This window comes from Schistocerca cancellata, chromosome 8, assembly GCF_023864275.1.
Source record: "Schistocerca cancellata isolate TAMUIC-IGC-003103 chromosome 8, iqSchCanc2.1, whole genome shotgun sequence".
NCBI classification, from domain to species: Eukaryota; Metazoa; Arthropoda; class Insecta; order Orthoptera; family Acrididae; genus Schistocerca; species Schistocerca cancellata.
In genome coordinates this window covers 4,253,779-4,277,463 of record NC_064633.1, presented here as the reverse complement: position 1 = coordinate 4,277,463, position 23,685 = coordinate 4,253,779, and the positions used below count along the sequence as shown (strand labels likewise).

Sequence of the window (23,685 nt, the reverse complement as noted above, 5' to 3'; positions counted from 1 at the left end):
ACGTGCTCAATTTATTATATATTTTTTAATCAATCGTGAGGAACAGGGTGGTAAATATTCTTATCAATGAATTAGGAGAAAAAGTTTACACATTGTGATAGCAGTTGTTTTCAGTAGTATGTAATTTGCAACTGTCACAGGGCAAAAATAGTACCAGTAAAATATTACGAAATGAAACAGACCCATAGTGCAGTAGTGTATCTTGCCTACATTTGAAAGTATAAGTATTTCTTGATTTCTGAAAAGCATTTGACTACCGCATCTATGGTTATAGTCAAAAGTAGCATCATAAGGAGTACCAAGCAATATTTAAGAGTGAGTGGGTTGAGGATTTTTTTTGTAGGGAGGCCGCAGCATGTTATTTTTGAATGAGTCATCATCAGTTGTAGAACGAATTTTGGGTGTACCTCAGGGAAGAGTGTTGGGACCCTTGATGTTCATGTTGTATGTTAATGACCTTGCAGACTATATTAATAGTAACTTCAGACTTTTATTAGTTGGTGCAATTACCTATATAAGTATTGTTTGAAAGAAGCTGCATAAACATTCAGTCAGATCTTGATAAAATTCAAAGTGGTGCTAAGATTGGCAACTTCCTTTAAATGTTCAGAAATGTAAAACTATGCACCTCACAAAATAAAAAAAAAAGTTAGTATCCTATGAGCACAATATCAATAAGTCACAGTTGGAATCAGCTAACTCATACTAACAGGGATGTGAAATGAAATGATAACATAGGCTCATTCCAGGGTAAGCAAGGTGATAGACTTCAGTTTATTGGAAAACTGCCATCAGTCTGCAAAGGAGATTGCTTACAAATCACTCATGCAACCCAGCCTGGAATACTGATAAAGTGTGTGGGACCCCTATTAGATAAGACTAACAGGGGATATTAAACATATACACAGAAGGGCAGCAGAAATGGTCACAGGTTTGTTTGACCTGTGCCGCACAGAGATGGTGAAGAAACTGAACTGCAGACTCTTGAAGATAGAGGTAAATTATCCTGAGAAAGCCTACTTAAAATGTTTCAAGAATGAAATTTAAATGATAACTCTCAGAATACACTACATTTTCCTACTTATTGATCAGATAAGAATTGTGGGAACAAGATTAGATGAATTACAGCATGCAAGAGGCATTTAATCAGTCTTCCTGCACTCAATATGTGAAATGAGTGGGAAGAAACCCCAATAACTGATGCAATGGGACATACCATGTGGCATGCACTTCAGAGTGGTTTTGCTTGAGTATGGGTGTAGATGTAGAGCACATTGGGGCAAATTTTTCCACCCTCTGATTTTACATAGCTGAAAAATGTATTTAACCATCTGGTTAGAAATGGGGCAAGTACATATAGAAATACTTACCACGCATCATCCAATCATAGCAATGTGGTAACTTCAGAATCATACCTGTTTTGACCATGCGTCCCATCAATACAAATACAATCACTTCCATATTTTACTAACAATTCTCAGTCCACACTGCTCATCACAACTAACACAAACACTACTCAATTTTGGATACAATTCACTGTTTGTTTCTCGTGGCTTATAATACAATACACACAGATTTAACAATGAAAATCAATAAAAAATTTACTCACCAAGTGGCAACAGGAGAACACACACACACACACACACACACACACACACACACACACACACACACAGAGAGAGAGAGAGAGAGAGAGATATATATCTTACCAAACGAGAAAGCACTGGCATGTTGATAGCCACAATAAAATAAAAAGCACATAAAAACACACACACTCACACACACACACACACACACACACACACACACACACAAATATTCAAGCTTTTGCAACCCATGGTTGCTTCATCAGGAAAGAGGGAAGGAAAGAGAAAGACGAAAGGATGTGGGTTTTAAGGGAGAAGGTAAGGAGTCATTCCAATCTCGGGAGCGGAAAGACTTACATTAGGGGGAAAAAAGGACAAGTATACACTCGCGCGCGCGCGCCCACACACACACACACACACACACACACACACACACACATCTGCACATATAGACACAGGCGGATATGTCTGCCTGTGTCTGCATTTGTGCAGATGGATATGCGTGTGTGTGTGTGTGTGTGTGTGTGTGTGTGTGTGTGTGTGTGTGTGTGTGTGTGCGCGCAAATAACCAGAGCCACTTCCTCATCCCCTAAAACCCAGAACCTCCCACAGAAGAACCACAAAAGTGCCACACTTATGACAGGATACTTTCCAGGACTGGATCAGACTCTGAATGTGGCTCTCCAGCAGGGATACGACTTCCTCAAATCCTGCCCTGAAATGAGATCCATCCTTCAGGAAATCCTCCCCACTCCACCAAGAGTGTCTTTCCACCGTCCACCTAACCTTTGTAACCTCTTAGTTCATCCCTATTAAATCCCCAAACCACCTTCCCTACCCTCTGACTCCTACCCTTGTAACCGCCCCCGGTGTAAAACCTGTGCCATGCACCCTCCCACCACCACCTACTCCAGTCCTGTAACCCGGAAGGTGTACACGATCAAAGGCAGAGCCACGTGTGAAAGCACCCACATGATTTACCAATTGACTTGCCTACACTGTGAAGCTTTCTATGTGGGAATGACCAGCAACAAACTGTCCATTCGCATGAATGGACACAGGCAGACAGTGTTTGTTGGTAATGAGGATCACCCTGTGGCTAAACATGCCTTGGTGCACGGCCAGCACATCTTGGCACAGTGTTACACCGTCCGGGTTATCTGGATACTTCCCACTAACACCAACCTGTCAGAACTCCGGAGATGGGAACTTGCCCTTCAGTATATCCTCTCTTCTTGTTATCCGCCAGGCCTCAACCTCCGCTAATTTCAAGTTGCTGCCACTCATACCTCACCTGTCTTTCAACAACATCTTTGCCTCTTTACTTCCGCCTCGACTGACATCTCTGCCCAAACTCTTTGCCTTTACAAATGTCTGCTTGTGTCTGTGTATATGCAGATGGATATGTGTGTGTGTGTGTGTGTGTGTGTGTGTGCGCGCGCGAGTGTATACCTGTCCTTTTTTCCCCCCAAGGTAAGTCTTTCTGCTCCCGGGATTGGAATGACTCCTTACCCTCTCCCTTAAAACCCACATCCTTTCGTCTTTCCCTCTCCTTCCCTCTTTCCTGACGAAGCAGCCGTTGGTTGCGAAAGCTAGAATTTTGTGTGTATGTTTGTGTTTGTTTGTGTGTCTATCGACCTGCCAGTGCTTTTGTTTGGTAAGTCTCATCATCTTAGTTTTTAGATGTATTTTTCCCACGTGGAATGTTTCCCTCTATTTTATATATAATATATTGAGTGGTGGCAGAAGGAGAAAAAAAAATCTATTTAATGCAAGCTTTCAGAGCCAGTGGCTCTTCCTCCCAGCAGAAGGATGGAAAGGGAAGAAGAGTGGTGAAGGGAAACGAACTAAATAGTTTTAGGGAAAGTCATCCAGAACTTTGGGTCAGGGGATACTTCCCAGACAGAATGAGAAGGAAAGACTCTTTCAAAAAGAAGAGATTTAGTGAGGACAGTTTGGAGTGGTACAAATGGTGGGAGTGGCAAAAAGAAGCAGAGAGTGGAAAAAGATAGAAAAATGGAAGAAAAGCAAGCAAAAACAGACAGTGGTTAACAAGAGGAAATGAGTGGGTGAGAGTTTCTCACCACAAAAGTGGTCTATATGATACAAAAAATTATTGGAAAAGAAAAAAATCTATAGGGAAAGTTGTGAAAGAGACAGAATTGTAAAAACTGGTCAAACAGAAAAAGAAAATCTTTCTTTCTCATCCTGTCCGGTTTGTGTCCCCTGACCCAGAGTTCTGGGTGACTTTTCTGAATTCTACCCATTTTCTCACACCTCTACAGTTCATTTCCCTTCACCCCTCTTCCTTTCCTTTAACCCTTCTGCTGGAAGGAGGAGCCACTGGCTCTGAAAGCTTGCATTAAATAGATTTTTTTTTTCTTCTTCTGCCACCACTCAATAAGTAGATTTTTTATCTACACAATACACACAGATTGTCACTTTACTTAATTCCTTCTAACCAAGCTTTGTCACTCATCCTATCACTTGGATATCTGTCTGATTGAAGCCTGCAAATCTATGCCAGCCATAGGACTTTGTGGGATCTCCTTTCTCCAAACTTGTAACCCATCCTATTCCATGAATTTTGTCAAGAACAGCACAAAACAGGATTCCGACAGCAAGTCAACCACTGTACTCTCCCGCTTTTGTTCCATCAGCTGCAGATTACTAAACTGTGATCATGGCCGACATGAGTGGACACAAAATTGACTCCCTATTACTTCCTAATAAAGGACTTTCATCGCTGCAAGACATTTACCATTGATTTTGCTACTTCCTGTCAATTTCAGTTTTCTGCTTACTTAATCCTTGGACATAAATTGACCTGACAAATAGAAAACACAACATCATGTTGAGCTATCAACAACAAACTTAGTGCCAAAGGGTTTGATGAATTTTGAATGTGTAGCACCTTCCAGTTCCACCTTCAAAATTTATCTTCTCCAGACGATTCCAGCTCTTTATATTTGTATAGGGCTGAAAATGTAGCATTTATTTTTAGCAAAATTCACATTTCTTTCTTTGTAAATGATTAGACATAGAAATTTAAAAGGTTATCACACTACATGCCCGAAGACAAAGTTGTAATGGTTTGAAATAAATTTCTGTTCATTAGGGAGGTTTTTGACTGAAATGTTTGCTTTTGCAAAAAATTCAGTATGTTATTTTCTGAAATGAGTGTTGCTTGTTTTCCTTTTTTGTCTCTCTTTAAGCTTTGAACTAATGACTGTATCTATTGAGAAGCAGCAGCATTTTGCTACTGGTGAATTGAATGCTTTTCTGGTTTAAGGTGTTTCACTGTAGCCATATTTTCACTACTCAAGGTTAAATCTAACTTTGGCTCAGAAGGGGGTAAATTATGCTACCACAAAAGTCTTTGGTCACTTACCTAATAGCATCGAAAGTCTGACAGATAGCCATATAGCATTAAAAGGAAATTAAAAGAATTTCTGAGTGGCGACTCCTCCTGCTCACTAGATAAATTTTTGTATATAGTTATTGGGTAATTTCCCCTTCCCTCAACCAAAAAAAAAAAAAAAAAAAAAAAAAAATTTGTCATGTAATATTTTGTGTAATGTAATATCTTGTATAGACACCTTTTATTAACCTGACTCGTTCCACATCATTATGAAGTGTCCTATTCATGATCTGTGGAACAAGTACTAATTTAATCTAATCTCAATATTGTTTTCCCACCTAATTCGGTAATTACAAAAATCTGCAGAATATTAATTTTGTCCTTTTGTGGGCATTCATCACCATACAACCCACACTTGACAATGCTACGGATAGAACCGACAAGGTATGTAGCTTAGAAGTAGAATGAAAAATAACTATTTGCATATCGGGAAGAATTTTGGTGCAGTCGAAATACAAAGGCCGTTCAAAAAGTTTTGCACAGTTGTCTCTAATTTTTTCATTTTTTGCAGGAGGAGAACGAAATTTTTTGTGAACATACTTGGAACATTGAGCTATACATTGAGCTTATTCAGTGTAGCCTCCATCAGCTATGACGCATCTGGCCCAACGTTCTTTCCATGATGTAAATGCACTTCGGTAAAATTCTGGGGATTTATTTTTACATCATCACTTTACACAGGAAATACAGTCTTTCTCACCGTCAAATGTTTTACTGCGCAGGTGGGCCTTCAGACGACCAGAGAGGTAAAAATCAGACGGAACCAGGTCCGGACTGTAGGGAGGATGAAGAACAATTTTCTCCTGTGTCATAAGGGATGAATGGGTTTGGCAGTGTCATGGTGTAGTCTGATGAGCTGCACAGATTTTTCTGTACCCTAGTGACTGTGCCAGTGATACCACACTACCCAATGACAAACGAGTCATTTCAGCAAGCTGTCGTCACACATGTTATTTTGGATGATTTGATCAATGGCCTTCTTATTCACATCACTGACTGACGTCGATGGTCTACCGCATCATGGATTGTCCAGTAGAGAGAAATCACCTTCTTTAAACCACTGCAACCACCGCTGGATACTGCTGCGATCCACTGTGTCCTCAACATAAACAGGGAGCAACTTCCTGTGAATCGATGTGGCAGAGTCATTGCCGGTCGTAAAGAGGAACTCCGTCACTGACCGTTCCCGCAACCTGACATCTACTTCAAGGTCCATTATGGCTCACCTGTAAATAAAAGAAAATACTATTAAATACCAACTTATAGCTAAATGTTCCAAGTATGTTCACAAAGAATTTCATTCTCCTCCTGCACAAAATAAAAAAAATTAGAGACAGCTGTGCAAAACTTTTTGAACGCCCTTGTACTTTGAACAGATTTGTTTTTTAATTGTTACAGTGCCAAGTTCGGGCACTATAAACTGGCAGCCACCTGTGAGGCTAAACAAATTGCAGTTATGACCCCCAGAGGGAAAAGAAGTGGTATAGGGAAATAAGCAGTGGCACAGCAACAGCCTACACTCATATTCTGTGTTTCTGCAGGAACATAACTGACACGTGGTCACCAGGACCACTGATTCCTGCTGGTATTGTGAGGTTCATACTCGAACTCCATAATGGATCAGGATTAGTCTCTCCACTTATTTCAAAATACAAAATGAACAACAAGCAACACACAACAAAAGACATCTGATAACAGTTATTGTGCAATTACTTGCCGAAGTCTGCAGTGTCGTAAACGAGGTATTTCAGACGCAACCTCTACAGCTATTCAATGCAATCACAGTTCAAAACATCTGCTCCCTAAAACTGCAACATTAAATCTATTCACATTATGTCAATTTTTTAACTGTAGTCAGCGAACAAACATATGCGTTTCTTTGTTCTAAGGTGCTAGATCTCACAGCTTAGTACAACACTGCATTATGTGGCAAGTGTTTTACACAGACCATTCCACTGCTCACAGTTGGCATGGCACCAGAGCATTGAGGCACAGATGTGTCATTGCATTTATGCACTCTTTTTGTTTTGCAAACACATTCTTATGCACATTACCTTTTCAAACCGGACTTCACCAGGCAGTGCACAATACCAATAACCAAAAACTTGTTACATTTTAATATCTATATGCAGAAAATTATAAAAGAAGGTTGTATACCTGGAAGAATCCTGGAGATACTAAAAGGTATCAGATAGATTATATAATGGTAAGACAGAGATTTAGGAACCAGGTTTTAAATTGTAAGACATTTCCTGGGGCAGATGTGGATTCTGACCACAATCTATTGGTTATGAACTGCAGATTGAAACTGAAGAAACTGCAAAAAGGTGGGAATTTAAGGAGATGGGACCTGGATAAACTGAAAGAACCAGAGGTTGTACAGAGTTTCAGGGAGAGCATAAGGGAACAATTGACAGGAATGGGGGAAAGAAATACAGTAGAAGAAGAATGGGTAGCTCTGAGGGATGAAGTAGTGAAGGCAGCAGAGGATCAAGTAGGTAAAAAGACGAGGGCTAATAGAAATCCTTGGGTAACAGAAGAAATATTGAATTTAATTGATGAAAGGAGAAAATACAAAAATGCAGTAAATGAAGCAGGCAAAAAGGAATACAGACGTCTCAAAAATGATATCGACAGGAAGTGCAAAATGGCTAAGCAGGGATGGCTAGAGGACAAATGTAAGGATGTAGAGGCTTGTCTCACTAGGGGTAAGATAGATACTGCCTACAGGAAAATTAAAGAGACCTTTGGAGAGAAGAGAACCACTTGTATGAATATCAAGAGCTCAGATGGCAACCCAGTTCTAAGCAAAGAAGGGAAGGCAGAAAGGTGGAAGGAGTATATAGAGGGTTTATACAAGGGCGATGTACTTGAGGACAATATTATGGAAATGGGAGAGGATGTAGATGAAGACGAAATGGGAGATAAGATACTGCGTGAAGAGTTTGACAGAGCACTGAAAGACCTGAGTCGAAACAAGGCCCCGGGAGTAGACAACATTCCACTTGAACTACTGATGGCCTCGGGAGAGCCAGTCATGACAAAACTCTACCATCTGGTGAGCACGATGTATGAGACAGGCGAAATATCCTCAGACTTCAAGAAGAATATAATAATTCCAATCCCAAAGAAAGCAGGTGTTGACAGATGTGAAAATTACCGAACTATCAGTTTAATAAGTCACAGCTGCAAAATACTAACGCGAATTCTTTACAGACGAATGGAAAAACTGGTAGAAGCCGACCTCGGGGAAGATCAGTTTGGATTCCGTAGAAATGTTGGAACACGTGAGGCAATACTGACCTTATGACTTATCTTAGAAGAAAGATTAAGAAAAGGCAAACCTACGTTTCTAGCATTTGTAGACTTAGAGAAAGCTTTTGACAATGTTAACTGGAATACTCTCTTTCAAATTCTGAAGGTGGCAGGGGTAAAATACAGGGAGCGAAAGGCTATTTACAGTTTGTACAGAAACCAGATGGCAGTTATAAGAGTCGAGGGGCATGAAAGGGAAGCAGTGGTTGGGAAAGGAGTAAGACAGGGTTGTAGCCTCTCCCCGATGTTATTCAATCTGTATACTGAGCAAGCAGTAAAGGAAACAAAAGAAAAATTCGGAGTAGGTATTAAAATTCATGGAGAAGAAGTAAAAATTTTGAGATTCGCCGATGACATTGTAATTCTGTCAGAGACAGCAAAGGACTTGGAAGAGCAGTTGAACGGAATGGACAGTGTCTTGAAAGGAGGATATAAGATGAACATCAACAAAAGCAAAATGAGGATAATGGAATGTAGTCAAATTAAGTCGGGTGATGCTGAGGGAATTAGATTAGGAAATGAGACACTTAAAGTAATAAAGGAGTTTTGCTATTTAGGGAGTAAAATAACCGATGATGGTCGAAGTAGAGAGGATATAAAATGTAGACTGGCAATGGCAAGGAAAGCGTTTCTCAAGAAGAGGAATTTGTTAACATCGAGTATAGATTTAAGTGTCAGGAAGTCGTTTCTGAAAGTATTTGTATGGAGTGTAGCTATGTATGGAAGTGAAACATGGACGATAACTAGTTTGGACAAGAAGAGAATAGAAGCTTTCAAAATGTGGTGCTACAGATGAATGCTGAAGATAAGGTGGGTAGATCACGTAACTAATGAGGAGGTATTGAATAGGATTGGGGAGAAGAGAAGTTTGTGGCACAACTTGACTAGAAGAAGGGATCGGTTGGTAGGACATGTTTTGAGGCATCAAGGGATCACAAATTTAGCATTGGAGGGCAGTGTGGAGGGTAAAAATCGTAGAGGGAGACCAAGAGATGAATACACTAAGCAGATTCAGAAGGATGTAGGTTGCAGTAGATACTGGGAGATGAAGAAGCTTGCACAGGATAGAGTAGCATGGAGAGCTGCATCAAACCAGTCTCAGGACTGAAGACCACAACAACAACAACAACATGCAGAAAATTAGGCTATTTCAAGTTATCTCTGATAAATTAGTTCAACTGAATACATTTCGCTATGAAATAGCATCTTTTAGATAAATTCACATTTTTGCATCTTGAGGTAGAATTCACATCTATATTTACATTTATCACAAAATGTGAATTTTTCAGGTCCTTATGTATTGGAAATGATCCACCCACACTTGATCCAAAGCTTTCAGTATGTCATGTGAGAAAAATGTGAGTTGAATTTCACATGCTCCATGGTTTTGGAATCCATGCTGTTTGGCATGGAGGAGGTCATTCTGTTCAAAATACCACATCTTGTTTGAGCTCAGAAAATGTTCTAAGATTCTACAACCCATCAGTATTAGGCATATGGGACAATAGTTTTGTGGATCACTTCTGCTACCCTTCTCGTAAACAGGTATGATCTGTGATTTCTACTAACTATTGCGCACAATTTTTTGTTTGAGGGCTCCACAGTAGATTGTAGTTATAAAAGGGGCTAATTCAGCTACAGGTTCAGTATGGAATCTGACAGGGATTCCATTGTGTCCTAGAGTTTCATTCAGTTTTAGTGATTTCAGCTGCTGACACTAACATAAAGTTCACTCATCTTTTCAGTAGTACAGGAATAAATTTAGGCCAGTTCTCCTGGGATTTCCTGTGTAAAGGAATATTTGATAATGAGGTTAAGCATATCAGTTTTTGCTTTGCTACTCTCAATTTCAGTTCCTGCCACATTTGCGACTGTGCGGACACTAAATTCAATGCCACTAACAGACTTCACAGACAACCAGAAGTTCTTTGGGCTTTGTAAAAGATCATTTGACAACATTCTTCTGTAGTTATCATTGAAGGCTTCACACACTGCTCTCTTGGCAGCCAAATGTGTTTCATTCAGCATGTCTGTATCTGTAGCCCTATGCTTTTTTCCCCACCTGTTATGCAGTATTCTGTTTCTTTAGAAGTTTCTTTGCCATGACTGTAGACTGTGGATGGACCCTCATGTTAAGAATTGTTCTACAGTGTACATATCCATTCAGTGTATAGTCAATGATTTTTTTAAATGTGAGCCATAATTCCTTTACATGATCCTGTCCTGTGTTGACAGTTTAAAGTTCTTCGCTGAGATATGACATTACTGCCTTTTTCTCTAGTTTACTGAACGTTGTATATTGGTGATCATTTCTGCCCCAACCTCGTCTGACGTCTACATCCTCAAAGGGGTCAGGCCTATTTATTGCCATTAGATCTAATATATACTGAGGTCCATCATGAGTGGGGCTCTGAACTATATGTTCTAGTTAGTTTTCTGAGAAGACATATAGTAGTTTTTCACAGAAAGTCATGTCATGCTCACTACTAACAAGACTGTAATTTTCCCAATTTATTATTGGATGATTAAAGTCTTCACTGATGATTACTGTATAATTGGGGAACTTATGTACAAGTGAACTGAGGTTTTCTCTAAATTTTTCAGTTACATCAGGAGGTGAATCTTGTGAGTGATTGGATCCAATACTGTTTTATGTTCACTCCTGATACTGAGTCTTGCCCAAACAATCTCACGTGTAGCATCAATTTTTACCTTGGTGAATTTGAGTTTCTTGTATACTTTGACAAATACACCACCTCTATTTCCTATTGGCCCGTCTTTTAGATATACACTGAAAAATTTTTGACAAAAATCTTACTGCTATCAACTTCAGGTTTCAGCTAGCTTTCTGTATCTAGTATTCACTGCTTTTCAGGAGCGCTTCAAACCCTGGCACTTGACTGTGAGTGTTTTGGCAGTTAACTACTAGGATTTTAACAGTGTCTCGTGTAAGGGCCATTCTTTTGAATGTTAGACTTACCGGTATACTTCTGGGCCATTCCATCCCAAGTGGTCTAATTTGGGAGGAGTTCCCACATGACCATCATGGATTCTGCTGATATTTTTTGTGAGCATTCAAACATGTTTCCAATAAACATTGGTAAAGGTTCATGATCACTAGTTCAATGCTTCCAGGGATTTGTTTGACCCCATAGTGCAGCTATCAACAGTGCACATGTGAGTTTTCGGCAACTTTGAGGCATAATATCTCTGGCGATATTTTCTTGAAAGAAACTAAACTAGGCCATTTTGGACAACTCCTTACACTTTCTTAAGTTACATAATAAAAAAGATTTCCTGATCAATTCTTATATGGATAATTTGAAGCAAAGTTGCCTGAAAAAATTGATAAAGAAAATGTGAAGTTGAGCTTCTTATACCTCTGGAAATAATTACGGGATGAACTTGAAACAAAAACTTACCAAATTAAGGTGTTAGCAGAAACGTTTATTTTTGGCTCACTTTCATAAAAAAATGTCTTTTGCAAACTCCTTTAAACCATTTTCATTAGAAGGATGATGATTTAAACAACAATGTGATCATGCAAGATCCTAAAAAATGAAAGTGTGGAAGTGCTTTGAAAACAGATCTATATTCCGGTGGTACTCAAATCTGACATCTTTAATTATTTTGTACAATAGTTTAGTACTCTCTGGGGAATGTAATATAAGAAGTCCTGATGACTAGAAACTGAAATAAAGTCTGAATATCTCGAAAAACTTCAAAAAAGGGATGTTTTTTGTCGCAGCTCATGACATGTTTGTGATTTTTCTGCTGTAACTACAATATCAAACTGGCTATAAACTTCACAATTTAACTGTGCATTTCCAAGGCAGTGGAGGTCACAGTAGTAAAATTGTTGCATAACAGCAGCAGCACACATCATATAAATAGCTTTCAGGTTTTACACCATTGTAACATTGATGAATTTTGGTGAAGTGCTGCTTTTTATTATGTAATGCTCTTGATGAGCTAGTTTAATTCCAGTTTAAGGTATAGCATATTTTATGTTAGCGTAGTTTGCAGTTTGTGGAACATTTGTGAAAAATTGTATGAGTGTTGCTGTGGTCCATGGTGGCTTAACCACTGCTGCTTTTAAAGTGATGAAACCTGATTCGCTATTGCCATAGGGGCCATGCGCAATTCCTATGCAGCAGTAGCCATGGGTGGGTTTCTTTACCACAAGTTCCCAACTGTGATAAGGGTTTCTTTACATGGGAGCCCAGACTAATGATACTTAATAAGTGTCTATCAAAACCCAAAGCTAGAAGAGGTCCCGTTTAGGATCCTAAGCCTATGTTTACTTCAAGCTACATGAATTTTTGACAGATTTCATTAATTTGCTGCAGAATGTCGTGAGAAAATGGGAGTGTTTGGGAAGAAATATTGATAAGACAGAACCCAAAAAATTAAACTTTTCAAATGTGATTGCCTCAAATTATTATTTGAGCCACAAAAAAGAAATAACTGTTCTTTTTGTTGGATTCCTTATTCCACTTCATTTTATGTAAAAAGAATTTTGTAGAGCTGAGTGCTGTAGAGATGTCTAAAAAAATGAAAGACTACTTATTTGCAGTTTTTCTGACTCACATTCATTTCCTAGTCACCAGGAGTTTTGATATTATCTTCAACAGAGGGTATTAAAGAAATGTTGAACATAATAAAAGATGTCAGATTTGGGTACCTGCGGAATATGGGCCCATTTTCAATGCACCTCCACTTTATCAGTTTTTAGGACCGTGTATACTTACATTACAAAACCAAATATAGTTTTTAGGTGGTTTAGAACATGTGCTTTGTAATGAAAATGGTTTAAAAGAGTTTGCAGAAGATTTTTTTTTGTTGTAAAAGTGGGTTAAAATAGCCATTTTTGGCAAAATCATCATCCTTGCCCTCAGCTTGTAAAGTATTGGAAAGTGATAGGAGAATAACATTTTAAATTCTAACACCTTGTGTTGGTAAATTATTACACTCTATGTCTCAAGTTCATCCCACAATTACTTCCAGAGACATAAAAAGCTGAACTACACATTTTTTTGTGTGTCTATTTTTTCAGCCGTTTTTGTTTCAAATTGTCCATACGAAAATGATTCAGGAAGTCTTTTATTATTATCTCACTTAAGAGAGCACAAAAAGGTGTACAAGATTGCTTGGTTTATCTTTCGAGAGAATGTATTGTCACAAAGCTGCAAAAAGATCACATAATTATTGAGAGAGATGTGAGCTTGGATCAAGTAACTGGAAATGATAGTTTCAGCACAAGTGAAGGTTTGTCAGATAATAAAAAGAATATTTAACTACCTCGGAAGCTGTTGCTTGAATGATAGTGCAGTTCAGCTGGTGAAAATAGTGGTAACATCACTGAAAGGATATGTAGATGTCTTTTGAGCTCAGAATAGTAGTTCTTTCACTGGCCCAGAAAGGAGCCACAAGAGAGAACTTGTTCCACAGATAAGGCTATTTTCTACAAAGAAAACAAAATTGTCACATGACGTACCTATGGCAGAAGAAAACCATTTGGTGGCATCACTTCGCCATCTGCTTGTCTCATACAAATTTATTCACTTGGCGCTGGCAGTGTTAATTAGGATTATTTGGCTTGTCGCCAGCTGCTTGTCACCTTTCCATTGATGACAAGCTTCAAACACATTGACTTTTGCACACTTTAATTTTTCCAGAGATCCTGTGTTTTGCTGTATTGTTCCACAAACTCGAATTTTCTTCTCAAGTAACTTCTCTGCAAGTTCTACACTGTTACAATAATTATCCATGGACAGTTGGTGATGCTTTCCTTGAGAAGGTGTCAGTAGTTCCATAACTGCCGGCCGGTGTGACCGAGTTGTTCTAGGTGCTTCAGTCTGGAACCGTGTGACCGCTATGGTTGCAGGTTCGAATCCTGCCTCGGGCATGGATGTGTGTGTGATGTGCTTAGGTTAGTTAGGTTTAAGTAGTTCTAAGTTCTAGGGGACTGATGACCTTAGGTGTTAAGTCCCATAGTGCTCAGAGCCATTTTAGTTCCATCACTGTTTTTGCTAAAGGCGGTCCAGCACCGGAATATATCTTGAATGAGGAAATGTATCCCGTACTCAAATCACACAGCATCTTTATGAGTACGCCATATTTCATAATTTTCGACAGATTGTAAACTTTAACTGTCAATGCCACAGTATAATTCCTTCATCAACTGAGATGTTTTTACTTAGATTAAATGTTTCTTTAAAGTTTTTGGAAAAATAATCAATTATGAATTGCACTTTGAATAGCTGGTCGGCATTATCTGGTTTATTGTTGTTGTCAGAAAAATGTAAAAATGATAATATTTGTCTGAATCGGTTGCGGGACATCATTGTTGTTTTTTTTTACACTTCTCATAAGGCTAGCAAGCCCAAACAATTTTCTAAGTTTGGGTCCCGCAACATTGACAAATTTGGCTTTTTTTTAAATCCAGTTTCCTTCTATTACAATTTTGACTTTAGTACTTGTTGGTTTCATTGTTAATATATTCAAATAGATCATTCCCAATTTATAATTCTACGATATCCTCAATGCTCCGTGTCTCTTTAAAAAATATGTTTGTACCCAGAAAGCTTTCAAATTTATTATTGGTCCTAGGTTAATCATAGTCTGATCACTGTGCACTGTCTTCTTTGTCTGATTCATCCAAATCAGTTGGCAACCATAGTGTTCACTGAATTCTTCTTGGACATATTTCACTATCTTCCAACGATTCTGCTTCACTTTCATTTTTTTAATGTCCAGTGTCTTCTTCTCAATCAACCAAGTCGTCCGGAACATCAGACAGAACATCCGCGCATTCATCGTAAATAATCGTATCGTCTCTTTCATCTGCCATGATGAAACGGCACAAGTACTTATAAAAACAGAAAACTTGTTGACATGTGTAAATTATTGTTACTTAAACAAAACATCAACAGAATGCAAAAGATACTAAACTGCTGTCGCCAGCCACTGCATGATACTGTGCTCACGACACCACTGTGGAGTCGTCTGCCACTGGATGATACTATACACACAGCACCACTGTGGTGTCGCCAGCCGTTGACTGCTGTTTCACGCTCAACACCATTGTGGTATCGCTGGACAGCAGAGTGTTCAGAACACTTCAGGATGTGGGTTTGTACCACTAATTTACAAGCAGTGGGTAGTAATACTAAAATACATAAAATGTTCATGCTCTTAGCTCTGTATCGAGTAGGTCTATGCCAGTATATATGTACAATGTCAGTTCAGTACCTATCTGTATTATCTGAACTCCAACTTGAAATTATTTTCAGGGCCCAACAACACTGTTGGAATTACTGTGGTGGAAGATGGTACTGAATTATGGCAGAAAGACCTGCAACAACACAGATTACCTGGTATGTGATGGCTAAATTCCTTTTAGTACACTCCTTTTCGTGTGATTTATCTTTCACTTCATGTGCGTACACTGCTGCTTTTTTTATTCCAGTGTACTTTGTCTGCATCCTGATTTAAAATTATTTGCAGGGCCTGTCAGTGTGACTGTGGAGCTTAATAGTGCCATGCCATGGCAACAGGACCAGCAGCACTTCACACCAGGTATGAGGTGGTAAATTCCATGTAGTGCACCACATGGCAGTGAATTTGATTCATCTCTAAATCCATCCGTGCACAACTTTAGTTTCTGTTCCAATGGACTATGTTTGCAAACTGATTTAAATTTTTTTGCAGGTGTCAACACTAAGCAAGGTGTTGCTGTGGAGCATAGTTATGCTATGCCATGGCACTTAGCATAGCGATACAGCACATGAGTGTAACAGCTTCAGCAGTGCTGGGTAGTGTCAACTCCACTGGATGGTATGGGATCAGAAATAAACATGTCAGGGAAACCCTTCTGACAATTTTATCCCAGATGTGTGCAGGAGCAGGAGCAAATCTAGTCACGGTCAGGTTGGAACCGTTTGTTATATTTCTCTTGAATATCTTAAAAAACAGTCTTTAGTGGCTACATTCAGCAGGTGCTGAGTGGGCATCAAATTCATGGTTCTTGGCAATCATTCCAGGCTGGCGGCACGAGCTGCGCCAGTTGCCGGCTACATTGCGAGGATGGTATCGTGGCAGTGGGTGACAGAAGCAATGGCATTCGGTCACTGATTCACTCCCTTTTCCTGGCTGGGTGGCCAGTTCTTAGTATGTATCATGTTACTTCTTTGTTCCATCATACTGTATCTGTATTACAGATTAAAATGTATTTTCTGGGCTCAACAGTAATCAAGAGTAGTCCTGTGAAGAAGTGCAATCCCATGCAGTGGGAGCCACAACTGTATCGCAGCACACCAGTTGTGTGATAGAAGATCACTTGGTAGTACATGAAATTACTCTGTTTTGTGGTACTACCATAAGTTTGTCACTACTAACTCGAGATTCCAGATTAGGTTAAAAGCACAGTGTAGCTTTCCGATACCTCCCTTATGTGGCTGACAAGGGGGCCCTCCATACTGCAAATCATGGATTTTGATGCGCTTCACATATGTTGCAGAGGCACTTACCCTGAGTACCTGGCTATCTGGTTGTTTAACAACGGGCCTTGGTTTTTCAGAAAATCGATTTTGAAGTTCATTGCACGATTTGTACATCCGTAACGTTAAATGTATTTCAAGCAAGTCATCGTAGCACATCGGTAAAGGTTCACAGCTACCGCACTGGAGGTACCGTGTACAAATCCTGCTTGTGTACTCCCCCCCCCCAGCCCCCCCCCCCCCCCAAAAAAAAAAAAAAAAAAAAAAATCGGCCGCATTTTTCAATTTTATTTCAAAGAGTATCAACAAACAGTGTAAGGTGTGCGAAATTATAAAGATGTATTCAGTTATTACATCTACACACATCCATTGCTTTGCATTAAACATATTAAAATTTTGTATGGATACAGCTCAAGCTGTGTGTCTTACACCTGTAAGTCCTAAGGTATGGATGGAAATATAAACTATTGAAATATGAGACGTGTTTTTTAAGTAAGGTCCGTTTGAAGATAAGTATGCAACAAAAGGTTATTTCAAAAAAGTAACTTTATTTTCAGAAAATACATAATTCACTCTATTTTTTGACATAGTTGCCAAGTTTGTTGAAACGTATCATACCTCTCAACCAATTTTAAAATCCCTTCTTCATAAAAACTTGCAGCCTGCTCCGATAACCAAGAGTTCACTGTTGTTTTCATGTCGTCGGCGTCATTGTAACAGTTGCCATTGAGGTGTTGTTTGAGGTGGAGGAAGAGATGGTAATCTCTTGGCGCAAGATCAGGACTGTAGGATGGGTAGTCTAAAACTTCCCAGCCAAAACTTCCCAGTCAGAACTGTCCAATAAATCGTGGATCTGACCTGCAGTGTGAGGTCTTGCATTGTCATGGAGAAGGACAATTTCCTTTGTCAGCATGTCGTGTCTATAGTTTTGAATTGCATTGCATAGCTTTCTCAGGGTTTGGCAGTGTGCTTCTGCATTTATAGCGGTTCCTTGTTGCATGAAGTCAACCAGCAAAACACCATTCCTGTCCCAAAATACTGACACCATGATTTTGCACTGAGATGGAGTCTATTTGGCCTTCACCTTTACAGGCGAGTGTGTATGTCTCCATTCCATGCTCTGTTGCTTTGATTCAGGCATGATATGCGAAACCCATGTTTCGTCTCCAGTTAGATCTGACTTAAGAAGCCGTCACCTTATTCATGATAATGAGTCAAGAACTTCATCACACACTCAAATCTTTGGTTTTTGTGGTCCTCTGTTCGGAGCTTTGGGACCCACCAGGAGCACAGTTTCCTAAGCTTTAGGTGTTCATAAACAGTGTTGTAAAGCACTGATCTCGACACGTCATGAAATTCGTTTGAGAGACCTGTTATTGTGAGATGCCTTTTCTCACGAATCCTCGCTTCAACTAAAGCCACCAAATCATCTGTAATCAAAGAAGGACAACCGGAGCTGTCCTCATCACGGACATTGTCACGGCCATCTTTGAATTCTCCTACCAACTTATGCACTTTGCTTTCACTCATAACAGTATCCACTACACTTCGCAAATCTGTCGATGAATTTCTCCAGCAGACAGGTTCCTTGCTGACAAAAACTGTATCATTGAGTGAACCTCAGACGCAGCAGGTGAGTTGATAGTCTTAAACATCTTGAAAGCACAGAACAGAACTGTACAGGGTAGCTACAGAGCTGAAACTGAGCACAGTTGTTCCCGTGGCATGCCGGTACATGATGCAAGTGCTTGTTGTCATATGCATGCAAACTACTAGTGTCTACAACGAAACAGACCTTACTTGAAAAACATGCTTCGTAGTTTTACCCAACCAACTGTGATGTGTATCTGCATAGATTGTGCTTGTTCACGATGTTGAAATAGTCTTTGTCTTCTCAAGGAAAACTTGATACATCTGTATAACAATTTTTGCAACTAGAAGAGCAGTATTTGTGATATGCATCTGCAGCCAGATTATAAGCACTACTACTACTACTACTACTACTACTACTACTACTACTTCTATTACTATTACAGTGAACTAATGTTTATGTAAAGTCCTTGTTTCCAACCACATTTCACTTCAATTTTTTTTTTGGACAATTCAGAGAGCATAAATATATGCTAATGTCTATTTTCGAATTATTGCTTGTGCTGTTGTAATGTAATGACTAAATGCAGAAGAAACTACAGTTGAGGCTAGTCAGACAGTCAGCTCAAACTAACGGAAGTTAACTGTCATAATGTTTTATTTCTGTTCATTGCAATTTTAAGTGAATAGTTTCTATACAGTTTTCACTAAAATCAACTTGGGTGTTTTGTGTAAAACGTCCTTTTCTTCTTCAGGTAGATGATGTTGGCACATTGAAGGATGGTGATTCAGCTCCAGCATCTTGCAAACTGAAGGTGGATCTTGCAACAAACAATGTTGCGGATGTCTACAGTAACCATATATTTATAGCGAATAATCCAGCATCCTCACAGACAGTTCATGAGTCACTAGATATTCAGACATCCACACCTAGGTCCTCAACAACTAAGAAAAGAAAGCAAAGTGAAGAATATGGATCTGCAGTTCAGCTGATAGCAAAGGCACTCCAGGAAGATGTTGATGGTAATGGTGATGAAACAGTCCTGTTTGTTAAATTTCTCGGAGCAGAAATTAAAAAAAAAGAAGTGTGACAAAAAGAAGACATCTGAGATTATAACTAATGAAAGTATTGTATCGAGATTGATGAATAAATTTAATTTTGAAATGTAATTTGCTTCTAGACTATGGACTTATATTCTGTACCTGTCTCACGATGTATCCTAATATTACCTTCAGAGAGAGAATAATATGGGATCTTCCATGTCTCCAGGCAGTGTTTCTTCATATGATCAAACTGACTGCATTTATTCACAAGCAGTTATAAATAATTAACTGTGTGCAGCAAATCTCTCTAAATCTGATCAAATAGGGAACAGACTGTTGTCAGTATTTTTGCACACTACGATCAGTTTATTTAGGTAATTCAGCCATCCAATGTGAACCGTGGTATAGGAGCATGTGAAATATTGCATTATAACAACCTATTTCGTGTAGAATTAAATTCAAGGTTAGAGCAACAATATATAATACTGGTATTTCCCATCTTTATGTACTTTCATTTTGTATGATGATAAACTTTCGGTGAGGTGAAATCGGCCTGCTTTTTTTAGTCCTGTTTAATAGACAGTTTGAAATGATCAGCTCAATCATCTACATAATGAAAGGGTTACATTTCATGCATCTCTGTTTAAAATGTCATTGTTTATGTGAATGCAGCATGCTGTGTAACTTATTTTTGCAGAAATTTGGGCACAGCTCCCTGTTCAGCTAAAGTGCACCTCACATAGGAATGTGGCCCAATATTCAGCAGCTAGCCGTTGGTTACAAGAATTCTCTTTCCTGCTAGGTGCACTATTGTCATACTTCACAACAATGCAATTTAATTCACAAAGTGGGCATATTATTCATTCAATTATCGGGTTGTTTTCTTGTTGCCTTATAGCTGTGAACGTCTATCTTTAAATGTGTTAGTGCGATTTCCAGATAAATGTGTCAAGTGATGGCAATAAACGTGAAGTGCTTAACAAACAGGCGACGGGGATAATTTACCATGCTTACAGCTTTTTCAAACGTTAATCTGAAAGTGAGGCTCCCATTGTTGACATTTTGAAGACACAAGAAAGAACTTCAGAAGCGTGTGGTATAGGCAAGAGAACTGTACAGTGAATGATAAATAAAAGTTTCAGAGCTATAGAAACATCAGGAGAAGTTGCTTTCGTGTCGCCCTGGAAAGCGTCGAAATCGCAAGGAACCTGTAACACAAATGGACGATTTTGACAAGGATGATTTAAGGCGCTCCATCTTTGAAATGTATACAAATGGTGAATATCCGACTTCACAAAAACTTGTTAAAATTATGAATGACAAAACTGGCTTCAAAGGAAGTGCTTCATCAATGCAAACAATTTTAAAAGCCATTGGTTTCAAATATGTTAAAAGTAATGATGGGTGAAAGTTTTTAATGGAATGAAGCGACATAGTTGCAACATGAGCCACATTCCTTGGAAAGATCCACAAAGTAAGAAAAGGTAGTTCAACAGTGTATTACCTGGATGAAATGTGGGTGAATCAAAATCATTCCAGAAACAACTGCTAGAAAATGAGTGATGGTAGTGGCAGTTTTAATGTTCCCATAGGGAAGAGTTCTCGAATAATTATTCTGCATGCTGAGCCTCCTTCTGGTTTTGACTCTGAGAGTAAACTTGTTTTTAGATGTAAGAAAAACAGCAGTGACTACCATTTGGAAATGAATGGAGTCACTTTCAAGAAGTGGTTCATTGAACAGTTCTTGCCATACCTGGCTCCGCTATCAGTCATTGTAATGGACAACTCAGCTGTGACAGATAAAACACCAGGAAAGCGGATATTGTGCTCTAGCTTAAAAATAAAAATATTGCACACAGTATTAGCTAGACATATGAGTAACTCCTGCAGCTCGTTAATTTAAACTAGTCACATGAGAAAGCATACGAACTTAATTTACTTGCACGTGATTGCAGTCACACAGTTTTGCGTTTACCATCATACCACTGCCATATAATCCTATTGAATTGATTTGGGCACAAGTTAAAGGCTATGTGGCAGAAAGAAACAAAACATTCAAGATAGCAAACACTGAATCGCCTGTGCATGAAGCAATAGACAACAGATTGTGTGCGGCACACTGAAAAGCTTCAGGAAGATGTCTTGATAGGGAGGTGAAGATGGATAGAAGCCTTGAATCCATAATCGTAAATTTGTTGTCAGATGGTACACAAACACACTCAGATGGCAGTGACGATGGTATTAGTACAACACAGACTCAGGAACAAAGTAAGGTAATAATAGTTCTTGTTTTTACAGACTCGTAATTTAAAAAATATTATTTTTGTGTTTGAAAATATCAATTGCATATGTAATATATGAAAAGTCCTGGCTTTTACGGATTTGGAATTTGTATCCTAAGAAGTATGCAGACATTAACTGTGTGTACCTATAATTTTCAATGTATCGACCAAGGCAAATAAGCTAGTTTCTTTGCTAGTTGTGAACTGTAAGCTTTTCTCAGCATTTACTATGCACGTGCGAGAATACAGCCAGATAAATTTGTCAAAAACTCTGATATTTTGACAGGTAACAACCTGTCATTTTTAAGGCACAAATTGGAAAATGTCTTAAAATAGCAGGAAGGATTACCTGTCGAGATATCGGTCAATTTCAGTGGACTTGTAGGGCAACATTCCCTTGAGTTATTTGAAGATGATGTACATTGTTTGGTTGCTTCGTGGATAACAGGTGTGGTATCTAACTCTACTGTGGAAAGTGTTAGTTTACATTCACACTGCAGTCTTTTGCATTAATCTTTGCTACCAGTCATTCATTTTTGCACCCAGTGGTTTAGATTTAACTACATTCAAACACACCCACATAAACATATAAAATTTCACATTTTTTCAAAATTCTATGGAGATGAAGTTGTCAAGCAAATATAATGATTTTGTCAAGCAAATATCATGATTTCAGTTTGTGTTTGAAGTTAATTCTGTTACCCATTAGAACTTCACTTCAGTGATTAAGTTGCGAATGATTTTTGTGACAAAATACCTTACTCATTTTTGTGCCCAGTATTATGGATCATTTCTCTTCCTCTTATTGTAATGATGAATGCTAGTCTACTGTTGTTTTCAAACTTCAATTGATCATTGAAAACAACTGTTTAATGAACTGCCTTCAACAAGTTCTAGAGTGGACTTTATGTATTACCCCTGTTACAAACCGAGCGAGGTGGTGCAGTGGTAGCACACTGGACTCGCATTCGGGAGGACGACGGTTCAATCCCGTCTCCAGCCATCCTGATGTAGGTTTTCCGTGATTTCCCTAAATCGTTTCAGGCAAATGCCGGGATGGTTCCTTTGAAAGGGCACGGCCGATTTCCTTCCCAATCCTTCCCTAACCCGAGCTTGCGCACTGTCTCTAATGACCTCGTTGTCGACGGGACGTTCAACCCTAACCTAACCTAACCTTGTTACAAGTTTCTGTGTTACAAACACTATTCCTTCAGAAAAAGTTATCAAAAGCCATGATGCAAATGCAAATTTCTACTTCTGTTCTCTAATTTATTATGGCATGTCTGCTATTACCCATAATGGTATAAGTTGCAGAGCTTTTATGCTAAAGATTTGTAACCAGCGAATTTCATTTTCGATTTTTATCTACAGGCAACTGTGTATTACAGTTCTACTTATATTCGCACCAAAATGACAAATATTGTAAGCAGTCTCGATGGCCTTGTTGCTACACAACCGCCTTTTTGAGAAAAACTGTACCTGACACATTCACAAAACTGCGTCGATTTTTCTTGCCTTCCGATATTATGCGGAATAAAGCTGTTGAGCACCTGTAACAGCACATCAACATTTGTGTTAAGATTTCTCTCACACAGATGACTGATCGAATGAGTTATAAAATTTATTATGTTCACTTTATCTGTTATGAGTTTCTCTGTAATTTTAAGTCAGTGTACCATACCTTTTCTTAATATCCCCACCCCCAAATTGTGCACTCCGTTCTTCAGTATTCTTGTTGAACATTTTTCTTTATTCAGTGATATGATCACGTCATATCAGAGTTTGGAAATGATAATTACAATGTTAAAGGCAGCAATTTATTCTAGTAAGCCTATATGTTGTGTTTGTGAAGATTGATTATATCTTCCAGTACATAAGTTGGCATGTAAAGTTTTGTCAGTCTGTAAATAATTTAACAGTAAAGGTAACTCACAAAGTAGTAGAAG

General features: G+C 38.8%; 1 protein-coding gene and 1 non-coding gene across 2 annotated transcripts in view; both read left to right on the top strand.

Moving 5' to 3' along the window:
* The window catches only part of LOC126095130 (zinc finger protein Xfin-like), a 92,244-nt gene extending 72,691 nt beyond the window's left edge, over window positions 1-19,553 (top strand). The window contains exons 9-13 of the mRNA XM_049909839.1: window positions 15,618-15,701; window positions 15,832-15,903; window positions 16,036-16,254; window positions 16,368-16,494; window positions 19,169-19,553. Coding sequence (XP_049765796.1) covers window positions 15,618-15,701; window positions 15,832-15,903; window positions 16,036-16,100 — 221 coding nt within the window. The 3' untranslated portion in view covers window positions 16,101-16,254; window positions 16,368-16,494; window positions 19,169-19,553. The remainder of the gene's footprint in view (window positions 1-15,617; window positions 15,702-15,831; window positions 15,904-16,035; window positions 16,255-16,367; window positions 16,495-19,168) is intronic.
* A 3,117-nt stretch (window positions 19,554-22,670) lies between these two features.
* Trnaa-cgc (transfer RNA alanine (anticodon CGC)) lies at window positions 22,671-22,742 on the top strand. Its single transcript has one exon. It is a non-coding gene; the product is annotated as a tRNA-Ala (tRNA).
* The last annotated feature ends 943 nt before the right edge of the window (window positions 22,743-23,685 follow it).